Raw genomic sequence first — 22,790 nt, 5'->3', positions numbered from 1 at the left:
ATTCTGACTTAGTATGATGGCAGTACACAAGGACGATCCTCACGCTAATATATTTATGAGATAACATAAATACTCTAGGCTTATCAAATATAACAATGAATTGTCTCTCTCTCAATGGAAAAAAACTGACTTTAATCCACATGCTTGTGGGCAGGCACATGATTAACTCCATGGGGGAGCATGGGCTTTTCCACACCAGACATAAAACAAAGCAGTGTGAACATCGGTTCTGTTGCACTAGCATGGATGAGAGAAGTCTGTTCATCCATCAACACCAGCACTTTTTTTCCTAAAGGAAAGGGTTTGCAGTGCCAGATGAGAGGCACTGAGCCCCCCCTGCCTGCTACACATAAGGTGGCTCGCTCGTGACCTCGGTGCCACATTGTGCTGTGTGCTCTCAATGCTATTGACTGCATCTCCATAAACATCCATTACCCAGACATTCAATTTGGGGAATTTACAAACAAAAAGACAAATGGCTCTAATAACGTATTTGTATAATGATCAGACATTTCACGAGGTATTTGCTTGCTATAAATTAACTGTAAGATCTGGGAGAGGAATTTGAGCCTGACAGGAAATATAACAGACAGAAACAAATACGGGTTTTTTGCTGCAAAGAAAGCCTTGTGGAGTGAGAGCAGCTCACTTCACCAATGCACACGTGAAACCTAAGGAGGTCTTCTTTAAAGAGGGTACTTTGTTTCCAGGATTTCTAATGGTTAACAGTTGCCCTTTACTATTTCACAGTAATACAGGAAGAAGTAATAAAACTGAAATGAGTATATACCTTACTGGAAGTAGTGGGGTTAATATGGCACTGACAGAACAGGATTTGACCTTCAAAGTCTTATTTCAAGAAATGTTACTGACTCCATTTAGAATGGATAAACTCCCTGAAATCTCAGGGTCAGATTTCAAAACTGCATAAAGCCGCTTCACCACACTACGAAGGGACTTCAGTGTTACCTAATAAAGGTCAGATCTCATAGCCTGTAGTGGTGCAGACAAGCAGCAGTGCAGGTGAAGCATCCCACCATCCTGCTGCAGATGAGCAGCGTGCCCCGCCAGGCTGTGCTGGCATGCTGCAAGGTCGGCACTCACCCAAGTGAGAACAGTAACACAGTACTGAAGGTTAAAGGTGGATCAGTTTCTGCACCAAAGAGTTCAATTAATTTAACCTTTGCACTTGAGTGTGAGAATAAATAGTAAACTTAACCTGGCATCTGCTGCACCATACCAGAATTTTTCAGGATACCAATCTATTCACACTGAAAGGCAAACATTGGTTGACTCTAAAAGCTTCCACTGACTTGAACTGCTCAGTTGTATCCATCAGAAATAACAAAGAAACAAGTTTTATAACTCTTTTTCATCTAGATTGGTCAACTTTCACCTAATGCCAAAGTGGTGGGAGCTTCTGCCTGTCCCACAGTGGATTCCAGGCATGCTGCAGCACAAGCTGTCTCCTGTTGAGCCTGGGGCCAAGCACAAAGGAGAAGGGGTACATGCAGTCCAGAGAGCATTGCTGCCCACTGCCATACCTGGGCAAGACACAACTCTGTATTTCAAGAATATATTTAAAGCACGTTAATTAGTTTACTGCAACAACCCAAAGTCTGAGACATGTACACAAGATCTTGGAAAGCCTACGCATTTATCTCCAATCTCACTTAAAGATACAAGCAAAACCACAACTTGCTTGTGACTACACATAAGCCAAACCAATTGAAATTAAACATTTATGTAACCTGGTAATGTAAAACAGACTTTGTACCGAACTCTCTTTTGATTTCAATGCCATAAGTTAAGACAATGCTTATCAGCTTTGACTGAGAACCAGTAAAAATTTTATCATTAATATACGAGACGTTACTTAAGTGTGTGTTATCTTCAACAAAAACAGTTACTCAGAGTAAATATCTTACAAAATCCCTTGGCTAGAATAGTGTAGTTTTGAACCTGGAAATGGCAACTACTGGTAGTTTCATGAAACAAGCAATTCCAACGCAAGAAAACTTAATGCAAATTGCAGATGAAAATTCTTGGATAAGGGAAAATTATACTAATCCGGAGCAGCTTATAGGCCATAAACAAGATGTTTTATAGAGGTATCTGAAGAATTGCAATTGTGCCTGCTTGTGCACTGCAGAGAAATAGCCACCAACTTGCTCGTTCCTTGAGCAACTACCAAGTAGGGCTTTCCGTGCCACCAAACAGATAATTAATTGACTTTATACTCTTATCTACAAGTCTTCCTGCTAGTGATTTCTCAGGACCATTATTTAAAGACTTTTTAAATATCTTTAAACCAATTCAAAAGTTTCTCATTCTGCTTTCAATGCAAACCACCACTTTAACCTTAAGAAAAGAGTTGTAACAAATGACTTTTTTATATAGCAATCTTTGCTTTCATTAAAAAGACACTTTTTCAGTAAGGAACTATACTTTCTGGAATTCCCTTTGCATGTGTCATGCACTTATTGACTCGCAGGAGGTTTGGTATTATGTATAACACATTCTGTTACAAATCCCTGGCAACGAAAAATGATTGTTTTCTAAGACTCTTTAGGATGATGTCTCAATCAGAACACGAATACAAGAAATATTTTTGATTCTTCACTTCATACAAGGTGCATAACCTTATAATGTTAAACCATTTAATCTGTGCTCGGAAAAGCATTCCAGTAAGTAACACACACAGCACATTTCAAAACTCCAACAGGAAGTAACATACATATATTGAGAGGTACGACAAAGAACCTGAAGTATCCCCAGAAGTTTTGCTGCAAGAGCTGATTTTTCTCCTCAGTTCTGTGCTCTGCAAATAAGCCAGCTCTCTGGCAGGTGACTAACACAGGTGAAAGGATGCTTCCTTAACCACAAGTCCACAAAAGTTGGCTCTTCCAAGCCTATCGGAAGGGAAAGAACTGACAGGCAGCACAGGTGGAGGGGATAAATCCACTATGATGTTCTGTGATATGCAGCACAGTTGCTCACCAACATAAGGGAGAAGATGCACATTTTTCTTGAAATTAAATTTTTACATATTGACATCATACAAAATAAAGTTCATCCTAAAAAACGTATTTATCCATGAGACACATTCACATGCTCAACTTAAATTACCTTAGTGGAAAGGTATATAACACTGTAAACAAATCTAACTCTTTTGCAATACAGGCTGCCCGAGATGCAAGCAGAAGCTTGCCATAGGGTTGGTAACAGCAAAAGGGGAGATTTAGGTAAGAAGCTGGGAGGATGTTTTTTTACTCAGAGGACAGTAAGGCTGCCCAGAGAGGTTGTGGGTGCACCAACTCTGGAGGCATTCAGGTCCAGATTGGATGGGGCTCTGGGCAGCCTGATCTAGTGTGTGACAACCCTGCCTAAGGTAGAGGGGTTGGAACTGGATGGGCTTTATAGCTCCACCAACATAAGCCATTCTGTAATTTTGTTAGTAGTTTTTAAACCCAGAACTGCTGGAACCATAAACATGTATTTTAGTATTCAGTAATACAAAACTACAAATATCTCTGAGCCCTTGTAAATGCAAGCAGCATCCTTATAGCTCACAAAAGCAAGACAAAAGCAGCTAGCACTTGCGACAAGGAAGGAGAAGGAATTACAGTTCCCCATTTTTACTTTTTTTCCTTTTTGGTATTCAAACTGCACTCAGCATGAGCAATCTGCCATGGGCAGCTGGACACATCTAACTTCAGCTACATGCACCTATCTGTGCACCTCATTTGCCCCTTGGTCTCCAGACAGATTGCAGTGAGCAGCTGCCTCCCTGTTAATACCCAGAGCTCCCGTGTTAGCCACTGTCCGCCACCTAATGAGGTACATCACCATCAGCAGGGTCCATTGATGGAGTAAATCCCAAAGCTCCATCAGGCAGTGAGCAACTGCAGACCCTCAGGCTCTATAACATCACTGCTTGCAGACCTGTTCCCTGCAATGTGCTTGTAGCAGCAGGGCAAAGGGCTCTGTGAGGCAACACAGCCCCCCTGCCCCAAGTACTGGCAGGGCAACATGCAGCAGGGTGTGCTGATCCAAATGATAGCATGACTGCTTTTTTCCTGTCCTCCCCTCAGACTTGGGCTTGGTGTCTGCAACACCAGTGCTTTGGGGTAGGAGTTTTGGACTTTCTGGTAGATTTAGAAGACAATCAGTCATCTCAGACACAGCACAGACAGATTGGGAATAGTCAATAAAACATAAAACCCACTCACACATAAGGAGATCTTTATAAAATCCCAATTACTGCTGGCTTGTTACCTAAGAATCCCTCAGAGGTAAGAGATATGGCTTGCTGAGAGGCCTGGGGTAATGAAATTACAAATCCTTTCATGAGTAAGCATATGCTATGTTCCTCTGGCCCACATATTTGAAACTGTTCAAAAGGTTATTGTCTGACAAAATTTGGAACAGAAATTACTACTTCTATTTGCTTCCCTCTAACAAGCTATACTCTGTGTCAATACCTCAGTGATTGATTATAACACCACAAACACTACTCCAAGTAAGTCTCATTTTAATTCTGTTTCTTAAGAGAAGTACTCTCAGATACGTACTATAAAGGTGCCATCATCTGAGATACCCAGGAGCCCAGGGTTCTTGTGTTTTCATGAGCTTAATTAAGTGGCACAAGACGACCCCCATCTCAATTCCACAGTTTGTCTCCAGCACATTTTAATTTCATAATTGAGATCAAACGTTCTTGCAAACCACAGATGAAACTAACTTATCACAAAAGATGGATGATGTTTACCTCTACAAAATAGGTACAGAGAGTGAGTTTCCAAAGATATTTTGATGCCCAGGGGTTTTAGGTGATAACACGTTATAATAAATTAGATGCTCAACTCCAGTCACATTTATTATTTCAACATATTGGATTTAAACTGTCTTGGTACCCAAATCCCATGAAGTTAAAGGATGCCTGAGAATACCTGCCTGTGTCCCATGTCACTGTGGAAAACCCGTCCCAGGCAAACACTGCCTTTTGAGTTCACATCAGGGCCAGCAGTGAGGCATGCACTCCCTGCTGGAAGCTGAAGTTTCATCCCATTTCACTCCTTCTTCAAACATTGTCTGCGGGTGCCCTTGGTGCCAACACTTAGCACAGTACATTCCCTTATTCAGTCAGCTGAATGAGTAATAAATAGTACTTGTGCCTCAGGAAGAAGAGCACAGTGTATAAAATGTGTGTCAGTGGATGAAAACCTGACCAATCCACATCATCACACCAAGTGCTGAGAAAAAGATTCTGCTCTTCAGGCAAGATTAGCAAGACCTGAAGGAACGTACAACTTCATCCCACCTTGTATCATACATTGTAGCTGCCAGCCATTGTCCCCAGGAGTTCAGAGCCTTATGAATAAGATCACACTGAAGTGAGCAGCTGCTCTGTTCAACTTTATGGAAGACAAAAGAAAACAAGAGACCCATCTTCTCCAACAGCTCAACTTGCAAGGTCAACTCGCAATAGCTTGTGACCTTTGGTAGGTATCTCCATTCTATTAAAGGGACAGATGATGACTGGAACAAGGTCTGTGGTGAGAAAGGCTTGGGTGAGGCTCACAAGGGGGATTCTTGCAAAAGAAAAGAAAGAAAAGAAAAAAAAGCAGAAAGAAGAATGCATTAAACTCAGAGCTTTGTGGATCACGTGGAACCTTGCCAGTTGGAAAGCCAGCAACAGCCTGACCTGCAGCAGCTCCCAAAACACACACAGGCAAGCAGCAGTCATGCAGCAACTTGTCTAGGGAAATCAACTAGGCACAAACACAAAAACATCAACACTGACCTAGAAAGCATGCCCCTGGCTAGGGCAAGTCTGGATAGCCACAATTCAGCTGCTGCCGACATGCCCAGGCCGGTAGGTTAGGTCAGCTCCTGGTTTGTGCTCAAATTCCTTAAGAGGAACCGTTCAAAGCACTTCACATGAGCTCAGTGGTGCATCCACTGAAAGCAGGAGCTCAGTCACATGTGGCAGAGCAGCACCTGGCGATTTGATACCTTTGGCTACTGTTTATTTCAAAGGCTGCAAACAATTAGTGTGAATGTTCTCCTTTTACGTGGCTGGGGCAGGGTTTGGTTTACTGTGCTGTGTTCACAGTCCTGTGCCATGAGCAGTGTCAAATGCACACCAGCCTGAAGTTACTGCTCTCATTAACATAGGAATGTAGCAAGAGATGAGCAAGGGGAGAGGACTAAGAGGAGAAGCCCCTGGTACATGGTAGCATTCAGATACCACCTGATAAGGTGGGAATGACATTTTGGGCAGAACAACAACATCTATTTTGTGGTTCTCTCTTAAAAAGCTTCTCTATTTTATTGCATTTTCATCCCTTTCTTTCTGTAAGTACTCTTGCCTGTCTTACACTCATTGAAGCTATCTTCCTCCATTATCCCTCTCAAAGCTGTGCCTACCCAAGAGACAGCTGAACACTCGCCTGGGGCTGTAGCTCAGCCCAATTCATACTGCTGGCCTGGAGGCTTTTTTCTCCCTACATCCCACTCTCCCCGGGTTTATTTTTATTCTGCAGTTATCTTAGTTTGAGGTTTCAGAGCTGATTTCTTCCTGCTGCAGAGAGAGCTGGGACCAAGTATATAATACAGATTTAAGCCTGAGGTACTGCAAGCAAACATGAAAAAACACATCACCTAATATTTAAAAGTACAAAGTAATTGCAGTTTGAGATTGTGCTTCCAAAGCTTCACTCTTTCCCACCCTCTGTGCCTTTTACAGCAGCAGCAGGATGAAGGGGTGAAGAGCTGGTGTGCTCAGGGAAGCCCTCAGTGCAGGTGTGCTCCACAGATCTCTTGTTTCCCATCTGTCCTCAGTTACTAAAAGCGAGGTCTTTCTTCATAAGCCTCAGTCCCTGAGCAAACACGCTGTAGGTGGATGGCTAAAAAACCTGCCTACATCCTCAGGAGTTGCACAAGAGCCTCCCAATGCCTCCTTCTGATAAGGGTTCACTTGCAATGACTGCTATTTTCCAATCCACTGATCTTGTCTCACGAATTTACTTCAGTTGGAGAGCAATTATCCTTATCTCTGAAAATGACCATGATAAACTCATCCACAACTGGTGATTTTTTTTAAGTGGAAAAATACCTCTGTTCTGAAACACAATAGTTCCAGCTAGACACAAATTGCTATTCAGGCTGCCAAAAGCAGAACGCAAATCATAAAACATTCACATCGAGGCTGCTCGCTACCTGAGCTACATTTATCCAAGGAACAGCACTGCTCTGGCAGTGCATGGGGAAATGGAAACAAGTAGGAAAAAAATAATAAAAACCTGACAGTAAGATCTTTAAATATGTTTTATTAAGCCCTTCCCTATTCAGGGCATTTTTATTATGAGGAAATAGGAAATACAGAAATTAAAACTCCCTCTGTTGCTCCTGCAGTAAATGACAGGATAAGATCAATGTTTGGAAAGAGACTGTATCAAGACTACAGTCTCTATCAATCTCATCCTTTCCCTTGGTAACAGTATTTAATTTACACTTTCTCAGCTGAGTAATTACCTCTACTTTACACTTACTATTCCTTTAGGAGTGAATTAATTAGCATTTGCCACAGCAGCTTCAATAGGTCTGCATGTGGCTGGAGAACAGTGTACAAATGGGAACTATGACAAGTGCACTCAGTTTGAAGACAGAAGTGTTTCTACAGCAGAGTGGTGCGGGCTGACACAGAGCACAGGATGGTGAACCCCTGTGCAGCAACAGCCACCAGCCCTGCTGGGGCAGGTACCATCTGCTGGGCTCAGCTCCCCAGAGCCACCAGTGTCCCCTTGGGCCTGCTGCAGGGCCACTGGGAATGACCACAGCAGTGCCCTCTCCCTCCCTTAGCGCTGTGAGTGCTGGGCTGCCATAGGGAGCCATGGGGCCCAACCCCATGTAGCACCCAGGTAATCAGCAGAACTGCTGCTTGAGGAAAGCTCAGAACAGCTTTCCAGTATCTACAGGGGGGCTGTAAGAAAGAAAGGGACAGACTCTTTAGCAGGGTTTGCTGTGACAGCACAAGGGGAAATCGTTTTAAACTAAAGGAGGGGAGATTTAGATTGGATATAAGGAAGAAGTTTTTTACACTAAGGGTGGTGAGGCACTGGCACAGATTGCCTGGAGAGGCAGTGGTGCCCCGACCCTGGAGACATTCAAGGTCAGGATGGAGCAGGTTCTGAGCACCTAATAGAACTGTATGTATCCCTGTTCAGTGCAGTGGATTAGATGGCCTTTAAGAGTCCTTCAAACAATTCTGTGATTCTGAAACAGTAATGAGGAAGAAATCCTGAAAGAAACGGCAGTTTGCTGGAGAACATGAGTGAAAATGCTAAATAGATAGCTTTGCAGGAGGTTGTGAAACACAGTGCGATAGCACACCTCATTGTACACACCTGGGTCTGACAGCAGCAGCAGCACACAGACAGATTTGGCCCAGCCCAGACCTCACAGCCTCCAGCTGACATACAGATGGACAATGAAGCACAAAAGGAGAATGTGCATCAAAAGGCAAAATTAACCCGAGCACCTACTCACGTTGTTTCTATCATAAGATTGCATAAGAGGCAGCAGAGACTTGGCAGATGAAAGCTCAGCTACATGTAATACTGGAGTGAGATACAGAAAATATAAGTCACAAAGCCAAGTGATTAACCAGAGGCACCAGGGATCCAACCACTGATTCCAGGACACAGCCAATAGGAAGGGAAAAAAAATGCAATAGCGATCTACTCTAGGATGAATTTTCAGTGGCAACAAATGTTTCTGTGAAGACCCTTATACTTCTCTAAGCTCCTGGGAGAAAGAAATACTAAAATAAATAACACAGTAGGGAGGAAGTCCCCAGAGACACAAAAAAATGTATCACTTGGGGACTTGGGAACCCAAATAAAGACCGGGGAAAAAAAGCAATTAAGATGAAATTTTAGTAAGTATACTGAAGATTTCAAGGAAGGACAACCTAAAATAAAGCAAGTCCACCCCCACACACAGACTGATGAGAAAAGCAGGATAAGTCAGTTAAATGCAAAAAGAACCGAAGCAATCCCCTAGGCCAGCCTGCTTTGCAGGGCAGCCAATGCTGGGCACCCACAGCATGGGGGCTCCTGCGTCCCCATGCAGCCAGGCTGGAGAAGATCCTCCCCAGGGCTGCAGGCAATGAGGCCCACATTGCAACCCCAGAGCTGGACCTACCCACATCCTTTGTAGGGCTAACTGTGTGCAGCACCCAAGGGGAGGCTGAATGCAGCTGGAGGTGTGGCAGCACTTTGTTATGATAGCAGCAGCCCTGCTGGGGAACAGCAACATGGCCATGCAGGTTTTAAAGATGAGAGGAAAAGATATTTGGCAATTCGAGCAGATTACACCACTTCGTAGTTAGAAATAACATGCACAAAATTTATGCTTTCATTCTACATCTGCAGGCAGAATTAATGTTCCTTTCAAGGCTGACTAATGTCTTCACTTGCCCTCTATCACCAGCTCAGGAATCACCAAAGAGACAGAAGATGTATGTGTTTTATTACATGGAACATATGGATCTGCTCATATGAGTCACAACCACATCAATTAAAAGAACACCGCCACCACAAGTGAAAATCCAGCAGTCCCTAGGCACGAGCACTGCAACTAGTCAGGTCCAAGGAGATTTCTGGTTTTGGGAAAGGTTCTGCAGCTCCCACACAGCACACGGGCATCACTTTTTGTTACTATCCAGCAAGAACCTCAGCTAGTCCTGTGCCAGCCAAGCAGTTCCCATGGATGACAGATTGAAAGCATCCTAAGGAGACTCCAAAATGTGGCAGCTAGTTCTATAGAAGACCTCTTTCACCCCAAAAGCCTTTCTTAAACTCTATTACTGAAAATTTAAGAATGTTTCACCAATGTCTCGTTTTTGAGAAGGGGAAAAAAAAAACAACAATTTAAGTAGACTGGATTAAAATATCATCAGAAGATAGGTTCTTGTTCAGTGGTACTAACTCAGACCTGTGCATAACACAACCTTGATACACAGCCCAGAAGAGATGTTGCGGTAGGCTGCAAGAAACGAGGGAAGAGCTTTACGCATAGCCTGGCAGTGTAAATCTGAGCACAGGTGAACTCAGTGCACAATCTGGGCACCTACTTTTTGCCACTCACATTTCACAGAGCAGACACAGGTGTTATTCTTTCATTCAGGTTAGACAAACGGGAAGGTTGGAACCAGTTTACCCCTTGGATCATCAGTCAGCCAGGCCTAGGAGATTCATCTTTCACAGAACAAACGTATCTAGATGTGAAATAAAACAGGCATCTATGAAGAGAAGGTAGCACAGAGGTAAGGCTTAAAGCATGTAAACTATCCATCACATCACATTTGACAGCCTCCATCTGTTAATGACATCCCTCTGCATGGCATGTGTGTTCAGCCAATGTTTTCTCATTTCAAGGCGCTGGGTTCAAGCTGCCTTCTTGGAAGCTGCCTGGCTTACTGTAATGCGGTAAAGTTCTGCAGGTAGAACTGATCCGTAGAGCATTGTTCTGCTGAAATCAAGACATCAATGTCTGACTTGGATTATGGCTGCTATGGCTGACTATGAAGTCAACTTTTACAATAAAAACACACGTGAAAGAGAAAGAAGGGGCTATCATTTCCATTCATGGACCTCATACCCCTTTAATTTGGTAAAAACAAGGTATGCTGCTTACATGGGGACCGAGAGCCTCCGCTCTTTCTCAAACCTACCACCTCCTATCTCCCGTAAACTTCTCGAGTAGATGGACTAACACGTAGAAGGGCTACCTAGGTAACCCAGGAAGAAATATCACTGTCTAGGGAGTAATCAGTATTCTCGACTCACACTGCAAGTATTATACATTTGAGTTCTCATGAGAACATTTTGTGCCACATCTTGAAAATGGAGATATTATTTTTGATTTGATGAAAAATGAATTGAAAATATGAGCTGTATACGTGCTAATTTATAGCGATGAAGTTTGCATTCATTACTGTAATGAGCACTGCATAAAGCGTATAATCAACATTCACTGAAGATGTCAAGAGGAATCCAGAGGCAGAGAGGAAATGCATACACTTGCCACAGTTGATCATAAACATCATCAACTTCCAGCCCCCAAAAAAATCCAAAGCAGGAGGCAGTCCTTTCTCTGTACTAGTCCTCAGTGGTGTTTGAATGTATCTACCAAGTTCTTCTACTAATGAGCTTAGACAGCCTTTCAGCCATAGGGTAAATATTACAACAAGTGCTGTAAATGTTTGTGTAGGATGCACGCTGTGCCCTAGAAGCATAACCATCTCACTCCTTCCTCTAGTAAAGGATGAAAGCTACAAATATGATTACATTCAGCTGGTAACTGGAGAATCCAAACAGATAAATAACTAAATCCAATTTCTTTCCTGCACAGTAAAAGATTTATCTGACCTTGCATTAGAAATGAAGAAGAGAAAATAATGAAAGGTAAAATCATTATCTGAAATAAAGTTAAAACACAGGAAAAAAGCATCCACAGTCTGCAAAATCAAAATAAGGCAAGCAATAGTGAAACAGTAGCAGTGGAGTCATATGAAAGACAAACCACCTTCTGAAAGAGCTAAAAGAAGATAACTGGAGATTTGCTTGACTTCATATTTGTGTGGAGTGAAAATAAGGAAAGAGAAATGCCACTGCAAGTAAGCATTACATAGACATCTACATATCTACACTGGAAATAGTCCTTACCTTCTGGTAATCTGGGGTTAGCGTGAATAGAGTTGGGGTCCCCAACTTCCTCAGGATGGTAACGATAAAGTGTCTGTGACTGCTTTTGGGATGACTGACTACGGTCTTCCTTTAGAGCAACAGGGGGAGAGGTTGTTGCACTGAACTTTACCTTGGGAAAGGCATTTCCCTCATGTGTTTCATGGGAAGATTTTGCTGAACTTGGCTCTGTTAAATTCACCTCTTTCAAGTCTAGATGAATACTGTTCCCTTGTTCTTCTTTTCTGGCATGCTTTTTCATTTTAGAATGGGGTGCTCTTTCATGCTCATTCCTTTCCTTGTCCCCCTGCTTAACCTTTGGTCTCCTCTCCAGTTTCCCCAGCTGTTTGGGTGTCTCGGTTGTAGCTGTGGTGTGCTCCAGAGGAGCAATGGTTGTTACTGGGGCTTCCTTATATGTTGTTTGCTGGGGAGGTGCTGCAGTGGTGCTGGGCACCCTCTTTCGCTCAGTTCTTTCTGTGGCACTGCGAAATTCAGAGAGGAGCTTTGGTGCTGGTGTGGTGAGCGGAGTGGTTGTTTCCTCAGCATATGTATCAGCCACAGCTGAACTTGAAGGGGCAATGCTGGCTGGTAGGTAGTCGTAATCCTCGCTTTGCTCTTGGCTGATGCTCTCCTGCTCGAAATGGGAAGAATAGCTCCTGTATTTTTTTGGAGATTCCACCTGGGTGTTGTCTCCTTCCGGTGCCTCCTGGTCGTAGCTGTACGGATCGTCGTAGTGCCTCTCTGGTTCGTTGTCTTCAGCATCCATGGGACTCATGGTGTTTAAGGCGAACGTGTTACAGTCAGGAAGCTGGTAGCACATCAGCTCACCACCAGCATTTGGACAATGGCAGACCTTGCACGGGGGCATGTGGAAGGTATGTCCTGCTACGTATTTCTGCCCCTCGTGGAGGCAGCCTATTCTTCCACACTGAGGGCACCCGTCTGCTGGCACCACCGCATCAATGCAATTTGGGGGCAACTCTGGGCACAGCATGAACTGGCAGCTGATCTTACCCCCTCCCTTGGGGCACGAGCACTCAGTGCTTCCAAAGTCCACGAAGTAAGACTGCCCTTCGGGTACTTTGCCATTGACGAAGCCCACGTTGACACAGTCATAGTACTGGTAGCCCTCACATGTGCAGCCGTGCTGCAGACACGTGGCACAGCACTCACCAGGCTCCAGCACATCGTCGATGCAGTTGTCCAGGGGCTGGCACTCCACACCTGTGCAGTCCTTCTGTGCATGGGAAACGCCGCTCCACAGCAGCATGAAGAAGGCAGCATTCAGACAGCTCCACTGCCAGCTCTGGTGCCTATCCATAGTCTTCCCAAAAACACAGCTCCAGTCCAAAGCTGCACTTCTAAGCGTTGCTGGTTTCTTTCCTAGAAGGCTGTATATTCAGCTCCAATTCTGCAGCGTTTTCCCGAGTTACCTTTTCTCATGGACCCTAGAATTATGAAAGAAAACTCTGTTAAAGACTACACTCAGCACATATCCTGTTAAACATTAGAGGTCTTTAAAAGTTGGGATGAAATCCAACATCTGGAAACCTAAGTATGAAATTAATCATGAAGTCTTCCAAGCATTGTAGGCACTAAGTTTGGAGTTACAAGCTCCCCCCCCCGCTACTCCAATGCCTATTTTTTATAAAGAAAAAAGGCTTTTGCTATTCTATTTTTAATCTGCTCAGAATATATATGCATATTAAAATAAAAATAAGGTCCTTATACTTCGTGTCCCTTTGTTAAGTCATTCCTTCTAGGAAAAAAAAATGAGAGAGATTTTTTTGGCAGATAATAAACAAATGGACAGTTGCTCCTCTGTAGATACAAATTTAAGATATTTAATCTTTTTGTTTTAATTAGAAAGATCCAAATCTTAAGGATCTTTCATGGCCAAAACTCAGCCTGAGAATTTGCCTGTTAACACATGTGAACTCGAAATAACAGGAGTTTTGTTCTGCCTCCTTCCTCCATTTAGCAATCATTTGCACTTCAGTTCTCAGCATTAACAGTTATTTTCTTGCCCCAGCGGTGCTAAAATAGAACTTCTTTGTATACTGCTGTTACCGAGTGGTTAAACATCATATTAGTTATCCTGCAATACATATTAGAGGCCGGATCCTCAGCTCAGAGGTTGGCTCAGTTCCACAGCAGGCCTGCAGTGCATGGGGGATTGATTGCATGCACTGGAGTTACAACCAATGCACAACCAACAGGCGTTCACTCCGGTTCAGGATGCACCACCAGTGGGAACCTTCTTTTCTTTTTGACAGCACGACTGTTCCTTTATACAGAACTACTACACTGTGAATAGAATGGCTATTTAAAAATCAAATGAATTGGCACGATAAAACTTTGCTAAAATGGGTTGAGGAAAAGAAAGTTGTTGTTATTTAATCATTCAATCCTTTGACTGTGGAAAAGTCCAAGGAAATAATCTGTTGGCCTTTACATCAAAAGCATGCTCAAAATGCTATACTACTAGCACGGAAAAGTAGATAAAACAGAAAAAAAAAGTTTGTGTATAAGATTCTATAGAATTTACAATCTGATTATTTTTCCAGAACCCCTCCCAAAAAAAAGAAGAAAAAGAAAGACCCTGAAACTTTTATCTAGTGGGTTAAATGTAGACACACCACCAAGAACAATAAACCACACACGCAACAGGAATCCTGCCAGAAAATCCATTCAGAAAGATTACTTCTCCCATTCAAACCGGGCTTCCAACAAGTCTGCTTAGGCACTGCTGGAAAGCAGCCAGGCCGTGGGAAAAGCGTGCCTGTTCTGATAAGATATGGACAAACTGTGCTGAGAATTTCCACAGCTCTGTCCTGGAATCTGAATTACTTCAGTACGTCGTTCAGAGATACAGTTCTTATAAATGAAAGGTTTTTACTACTATTTGAGTATATTAGTTCAGCATGCTAACAGACACCAACAATGAGAAATAAAAGCTTCAGAATGTATGCTAATGGCTTGGAAGAAGCTCACTTTTTCAGAACTGTTCCCAGAAGAAGGATATTTTGTCCAAGGGAGTATTTTGCAATAGGTGGTGCTGAAATTAATTTTTCAGGGTGCAGTCTGGGAATCAATAATTTATCCTACTTCCAGCAGCTTCTGCGGGTAATCAAAGTGTGTAATTATTACCTTGCTTTAGCCAGGGAACAAAGAATGGAAGGACAGTTAAAAATAAGCTCCCTCAGTAAGGTTCCCACAGCAGCCTTCAGTCATAGTTCCCTCCCATTGGTACCTCCTGGTGTTAATGCTTTGGCACGTGGAAGTCAGTTCTGTTCCTGTGGGATCACTGCTGGTGCAGCTGTGCCCAGCCCTGCCTGCTGTTCCTCTCCCATCCCAGTTCTTCCCAGGTGCTTTGGGTGTCACAGCCCCACATTTGGCCATGCATGCAGGTAGGGCACTGGTTGCCCATAGCTTGTATACAACATCCACTTTTTACATCCAAACAGCAACTGTTCATGGTCCAAAACAGAAACTCCAAACTAGGAAACCCCAAATTAGCTCCTGTCTTGAGGTAAGAAGCACAAAGTCATTGATCCAGGCTGCCTAGAAGCTCAAGCACTGCTGAAGATTTACCAAGATAAACCTAGGAATAGCAGATTGTTTCCCTCTCTGCATTCTTCCCGTCACTTCACAAATACAGTCCCATTTTCCTGAAGGACATCCCTGACTGCCCTATCTGGTCCAGCTGCCTCCACCTCCTTGCTGCCCGAGGGTTTGCATGTTTGCCCAGGCACTTCCAGTTTTTCTTCTGTTATTTCCTTGCTTCCTTTCCTCTCACTCACGCAGAGGGCTGGAATGCTCAGGGCCATGATGAGCACCATCTCTGCTCCCCACCTTCCATACTTGCTGCTCAATGCCTTGTTCAGTCACTCAGACACCTTGTATCCTTTCTTGTTTGATACCCTGAATATTCAGTTTTCAAGCTACCAACCTCAAACTGATAAGGTCCAAATCCCTACAAAGCCTTTTTCTGTTGATAACATCACAATTTTCCTTATCCTCAAGCTCATTTTCTTTCATCAGAGACTTCTTGTTTCCGACTCCAACAAAAGCATCTCTTTTTATTCCTCTAAAGCACTGCATTTTCCCTGTACTTTCTCCATCTGTTCTCCACACCCATGGCTCCCCTCTGCGAACCCATAAACTTGCATATCATAGAAACAGCCTCTATGTCAGGCACAGAGAAAAAAATTGGAGTGAAGCAGGCAGACGCAACTGTTGAGCACCATTGAGGAAATGCTCCCACCTGAGCGAGAGAGCCCTGCCCAACCCACACAGCAGATGTGGGACAGCCTCTGGATCCTTGCTGCTGGAAGGGGCTCTGGGAACAGCAGCTAATTACTAGCTAACAGCATCAAAAGCTAGAGCTGTGAAATCGTAATGTCATACAATGATTCCTCAGCTCCTTCTTTCCACTCGATACCTAGGAAAGGCAAAGCACTTTATAGCAGCTTTAAAGAAGTGAGATTTTAGATGAACGTGAAGGGCGAGCACATGTCTTAATGGAAAAGGGAATGAGAATGCCTCACGCTGCAGACGAAACCACTACCTGTGCACCATGACCTTGAAGGCTAACATCAGCAGCCACCAGAACTGCAACTAGCACTTTTATTCAGTCTGGGAACAGAAATTTACAAATACTGAGATTTCTGCAAAACAATATCTCAGAAAATGATTTTCTTGAATCAAAGTCATAACATATAGTCAAAATGAAGAATGTTGACTTGATTAGTTTGGTATTACTTGAAAATGCTGATGAAACCAATGTGTTCCACACAGCATCCAGACATTTCAAATGTGCAAGATCTTTAAATTATGAGGAGTACTTTACTGGGAGATTTTTTTCCAGATGGTTTCATTTCAGTGCTAAACCATAAGGCTCATTGTAAGTAAGTAGAGGTGACAAGAGGTGCTTTGCTTCAAAGCCTTTACAGGAACATGATCTTTCCTGGTGAAGGTTGTTCCTGAGACAGCAGAACAAATGCAGAAGGTGTACATGTGTGAAAGAGATACTGCAGGATCAAGAGCATTCTTTCAAACGTTCATGGGAAAAAAAAAAAAAAAAAGAGACAGAAGTTTATAAACAAAAAGCAATAAGCAGAATAAATTCAGTCCACTGCAGAGAACACCTGCATGAGATGTCCAGCTTTGAAGAAGCATCTGTGATTTAGCCAGTCAGAGCTATGACAAACAGTGTATGCAGAATTATTGTTCTCTCTATCCTACCTCTGTGTCCCTCACTAAATGGCTCTTTGCTGGAATAGTAAAAGCAGCAGTAATGTTCTGCTATGCATTTTCTCCTTTGGAGCAGCATGCGGGGCCAGATGCAACCAAATGAAGGCAGAAAATGGCAGACAACTGCTCAACTTGCCCTGCACTGTGACAGGGAGCACAGTCCCTGCAGGGAAGAGCTGTGAGATGCTCTGCTTGTCTGTCCATCTATACAATCAGGTCTCATGCATATAGAGAAGGAAGCCCACACGTACACTAATATGGTTAGATAGCAAAAAGGGAATGCAGTAGTGGCACTCACCACCTGTGCACAAATCAAGACAGCAATGCTATCAAGGATTCTCCTGGCCTCCTGGTGCAACCCAGTACAATCTGGCTCAAGTTGCACAAAGCCATGACCAAACACAGGCCCATTCTCTGATGCTGAACCTCTTCCCAACACATTGGTAAGAGCATTGCAGTAGGTACAGTAGAGGCTGAAGCACAAATGCACACTCATATCGTACACACAACAAGGCATTCTGCTTGTGTATTTAGCACCTCTCCCCAGCCAGACCTCGCTGCTCTGCTGCAGCTGCCAGCAGCTCTTAAATGGCTGCAGTCATAGCTTAGACTACGAGTGGAAGAAGGGAGGGAATGGAAGGAAGTATCAATTTTAAAACAATCCCTTTAAAATGCAGGAGAAAAATGGAAATTTTTGAGAGGTTTTTCTTGTATGAGAAACAGAAAAACCCTAAGCCCAGTAACTCCTGGTTGGGCTGTGCCAGCCCGTGGATTAAACCTTCCTTTCACACCCTTTCAATCCGGAAACTTGTGATCTCACCAGGCACTGGAAGTGATTGCTGCTGGCTGCTCCCAGCCCATCTTGCTAGCAGAGGTAACTGCAGTGCTATTCACCAGATGGATGAATGAAAAGCAAAGATTTCCTTTACTGCTCTTATGCAACATACAGTGTGCAGAGCCATTCCCTACTGCCTAATTAATGAAACCTGAGATGAGCTGGAGCCAACCTCCTCATTTGGGGCAGCTGGGCTGGGTGAAAAGACAGGTACGATAAACCCCAGTGAAAATTCAATTTGAAGGAGCTGCCCTTTTCTTATTGAAAGTAAAGTACAAGATACTTAGTCACTTCAGAGTTGTCAACGCTCCAGTTCTTGGCAAAATCAGACAGTTTTCAAGAGTCATAGCTTTTGCAGGTGGTTTTCCTTAGCTTTATTTTCAATAAGAAATAAGTTACTGCAAACCTTCTTTTCATGGAAAAGCTTAAAAAAATGGACATTGGGGAGCCCAGAGGATCATTACTTAATTCAACAGAGAACTCAAGTGTGAGACAAACAAGGAGTGAGAAGCACAAAATCATAACTCACGTGGATTCCTGAGAGCGGTTCCGACAAGACCTCCCTGCCCAGCACAGGCGCCCTGCAGAGATGCTCCTGATGCTCTCCAGGACGCTGCCCGTGCTCAAATCCAAACAGGAACCCAACACGCCAGAGTAATGGAAAAGTATCGCCCAAGGTATTTCAGCTGAAGCAGCCAAGCGTTAGGAATAGTGACCAGGCAGCTCTGGGACATATTCCTCCAGAATGTGTAGCTTTCAAATCCATTTTTGAAGAACTGGAGACTAAACGCAGCCTTGTTCCAAGTGAATGACGGGACAAAGCTGTGGAAGGGAGAGTCATGTCTTGGGTGTAGTGCTTCAATGCTCCCCCTTGCTCCAGCCCAGCCCAAAACAACAGGGCAGGTATTTGGCTCACTGAACAGCAAAATTCTATGTCATTGGGAGTCACCACTGCAGTAGATCCAAAGTGACTCAGTGGGAGGATGGCAGCTGCATGGAGTGATAGAGAAACGACTCACATGGGGGAAAGGAGGGGAACGGCAACAGCATCCCGCCCAGCACACGTGGAGGAGCTGGTCCTCGTCCCAGCTCTGACACACTGGCAATGGATTGCTCAGCAAAGGGGCTGTGTGTGGACGGGGGGCTGGAGCAGCCAAAACACGTGGAGTGCTGCTATGGCTGCAGAAAGCCTGCGCCACACGGAGGAGAGGATCATGGGTCCTGGAGCAGTGCAGACAGGCAGAGACAAGCAGGCTTTTAAGCCAGCCCTATCCACCATTTTTTTAAACCTATTTCCCCATTGTGGGGCTGCAGGGCTTCCTAAAGCACAAGAGATCGAGTCTCTGTCAGTCCAGTGAAGATTTGGTTTCCTTCAGGACAATGTAAATGCCATGTCTGTGTACAGGAGGATCAGCATGCACTTGCAGCCAGACCAGGGCCATGCAGCTCTGCAGCAGCCTAAGTATTTACTTTTAGTGAAAAGGTGTTTAATATCAATATACTTTTTTTTTTTTAATTATTACTTTAACATCACCAAGTTTCAGCTGACTGTATATGAACCTCCAGAACACAATTAAATAATCCACGTATTTCCATAGCAGCCAAAAAAATCTGGGAACAGATTAAAGCAGAGCCAACAACAGCCATTCAAAAACATTTCCCAAGGCGCAGCCAACAAAAACGTGTCAAAGCTCATAAGTTATGAACTAATTAGCACAGGGAGAGCTCTTCTGGCAGCACTCAGGCAGAGTGTGTCCCTGGGTTCCCCACCACCAGGAGCAGACGCACATGGAGACACAGCTCTGCCACTGGAGCATCACCAGCACTGCCTCAGTGCTCCAGGCTCAGGTTAGCACTGTAACTACTGGCAGCTGCTTTGATGAAAGGAGGAAAGAAATTTTTAACATTTACCTAGCGAGTGATACTCTTCAGTTTTCACTCAGGAGAAAAAGTCCCTAGTTTTCACAGTAAATTATGTCCATTATGGAGGACATTCTGATGGAAGGAATAAGTAACCAAAGCAGATCTTGTGCCTGTGTTTGGTCTCATAATCTGACTCCTCAAAAATAATCCTTTCAGGTCATGAGATACACTTCTTCACTTCCCTGACTTTCTCCAGGTTAATCCAGCCCTCTGCCTCTTCTCTCTGCTCACCAGCACTCACACATTTTCAGGGCAGCTGCTCACTGTTACTAAGGAATCATAGATATATTATGGCTGGAAAAGACCACCAAGATCATCGAGTCCAAAAGCCAACCCATCCCCACCATGCCAATGTCACTCAGTGCCAGATCTACATATTTTTTAAACACCTGTGGGGATGGCATCTCTACCACCTCCCTGGGCAGCCCTTTCCATGCCCGGGGAAAACCCAGCTGCAGTCTCAATGACAGTAACATGCAAAATCTGAATACCTTGTTTTCACACATATCTCCATCCCCTTTCACCGTATCCAACAGTAGCATGTGATGATATTTAGAACTTTCTTTACAGAACGGATTCAAGCTTTGGGTTTGTTTCCTTAATCCAGTCTTCTGCTCTGTGGGAGCCCGGCCAGCACTTTGAACGTCACAAGCCTTTGCAGTGAGAGTCAGTACAGACCTTTTATCTGGAACAGCCAAAATGTTTCCCCACCCTAAAACATAAATTAGTCAAAAGAAAACCTACTATTTAACCAACAGCAGTGTTTTTTCACATGTACCAATTTGGAAATAATTAACAACTGTTCTCATTGAGAGAAGAGTGAAGGGAATGGCAACACTATTTTCCGTACTTTATCTATAAGGCAGGACCTCTCACCAGCCTGAACTTTAACTTCAGAACTGAAGAATTTGGTTTGAAGCTCTCCAGAGTAACACAGAGGGGTTTACTTCATCTGCAAATTAATTTCAAATGAATGTCAAAACAAAATGCTAATACTATAATTTTGTAGTAAATAATTTTTCAGTACGTGTCTTGGTCTTGTCACTGACATGATTAATAGTGAAACCCTATCTGCTGAGTTGAAAATAACCCTGACTGTAGAGTGAACATTTCATAGTCTCCTACTATTTGGGGTTCACAGTTTCTCCACATCTTCTATACAGAGTTCTGTCAACATGCATTTTTTGGTCCATAACACACACAGTTGCTGTCTGCAATCAGGATTTTCCTAGGAGAAGGCCATGCATGACATCTTCCAGACAAAATGCACAATGATTTTTTACATTGTACTGAAGTCCCCCAGAAAGGCCTGGGATCAAACCTTTTCCCTTTGTGACTCAACGGGATCCAAATCTGTCCCTCAAGGGAGCAAACAGGCTTTCAGTAACAACTGTAGCAACAAACCAACTCCTTTCATTAGCTACATTCAGCTTCACAGCTGAGAAAATACTCCTGCTCTCCCAGCTGCAGCACGCACCTAGCTGAGCCTCACAGGACACAAGGTGAACTTCTGCACACCCACTGTTCTGCCTGTGCTCCAGCTCTTAAATTAATAACACATAAGGACAGCACAGGAGGCCATCACCGACTTTGTTCCATACAGAGAGGGCAATATTTGCCCTCTTACTCTGGATAAATGCTGTGGGAGAAAAACTGGGATAGGGAGCGGACGAAAAGCTAGCTCAAATTTACTCATTGAAAGCACACAGTTTGAGATCTTTGTCGGGTTTTAGAGGCATTGCTCTTGAAGGCTGCTGTCCTCTTCACCTCACATTTCAAGGAAATGTCTTTGTCTCGAGTCATTGAGATTACAGCAAATTTTCCCAGAATTCTTCATTTCCCACATCTTCACAACCCTGGAACAGCCCTGAGCACATTCTTACAGCTGGAATCACCCCAGATTTGCTAGTTCTGCTCCTGACATTGATCCTGAGAGTTTGCTGCACTCTATTCAGAACAGAGAAGGGATGAGAATAAGCAACACGAGAAAAAACAGTTGCCCTCACCATCACTTCTGTGTCCAAGGCTTACCAGGAGCGAGCCCAGCATGAACTACAAGCTCCACGACACAGCACATTGCACGTATCCTTTGGTATGACAAAGATAAATGGGGTTTATTTCAGCACTCACAAACATACCATCTCTCCACCCACATATGAGACGACGGACTGCAGACAGAGCACATCTGTGGTGAATGCATGTACCACGAGCCACATTGCCTATCATAAAATTAATAAAGTCCAGAAAAAGAAACAATGATCAATCCTTCAGCAACAGTTTCCTATCATATGGTGACAAAACAAATCCCAAATCAGTTATTATATACACACCAATTAAATTCTTTTGCTAGAGAAAAAAAAATCATTGTAATGTAGGAAAAACTAGAACATTTGGTTAAAATGTTCTCACAGAAATGTTAATTACCACAGGCATTAAGCAAACGGAAATCAAAGTCTACCATTTGTTGAGTACTTTTCAAAGTTTTAATGCAAAAAATGTGCTTGAAAGAAACCTTCCATTTTTCCTCATGAATGAAAGCAAATCCCTGCAAATGAAGCCTACATCTATCATGCTGCTAATCAGTCGGCAGCCACAGATGTAATCCATCAAAACCGTTCCTGTGCAAACTTTCCATAGAAGATAATGAAATTAATTTGTTTTGTTGGATATCAAGATGTGAAAAGATGCCCACTCGTTATGTCATCTTGGAGTCCTTCATTCAGACAACAACAAAGCCATGCATAACTAATAGAAGTTACTCTCACAATATCACCCATCTTCAACCCTGTGTTTATTCTTTGCTGATCCTCTAAGACTGTGAAGAGTTGAGTAAGAGAACTTGAGGACTGCTGCATGATTCTTGGTTTTGGAAAGTAAACCACAGATACATGGGCTGAGCAGGAGGGAGGGAAGTTTTGCTTCTCAGAGGGCAACAAATCCTCGAGGTGACACGACAAGCAGGTTTGGGGCCCAGGCACCCAACTCACAGACAATGCTTGAGACCTCTTATGGTATCTTCTGCA

The 22,790-nt window shown here is 43.5% G+C and overlaps 1 protein-coding gene across 5 annotated transcripts in view; it reads right to left on the bottom strand.

The window, feature by feature from the left end:
* FBLN2 (fibulin 2) overlaps positions 1–22,790 on the bottom strand; it is a 104,744-nt gene that overhangs the window by 57,526 nt on the left and 24,428 nt on the right. For 4 of the 5 annotated variants that reach the window (XM_052679275.1, XM_052679273.1, XM_052679276.1 and 1 more), the window contains exon 2: positions 11,736–13,201. In XM_052679275.1, coding sequence (XP_052535235.1) covers positions 11,736–13,074 — 1,339 coding nt within the window. In that variant the 5' untranslated portion in view covers positions 13,075–13,201. Of the gene's footprint in view, positions 1–11,735; positions 13,202–18,373; positions 18,620–22,790 lie in introns of those variants that run through there. The other variant, XM_052679274.1, reaches the window with a different exon arrangement.

Source organism: Tympanuchus pallidicinctus, unplaced genomic scaffold (genome assembly GCF_026119805.1).
Source record: "Tympanuchus pallidicinctus isolate F22 unplaced genomic scaffold, pur_lepc_1.0 scaffold17, whole genome shotgun sequence".
Lineage (NCBI taxonomy): Eukaryota > Metazoa > Chordata > Aves > Galliformes > Phasianidae > Tympanuchus > Tympanuchus pallidicinctus.
The sequence above is the reverse complement of the archived record's forward strand: the minus strand, read 5'-3'. Positions and strand labels throughout refer to the sequence as shown.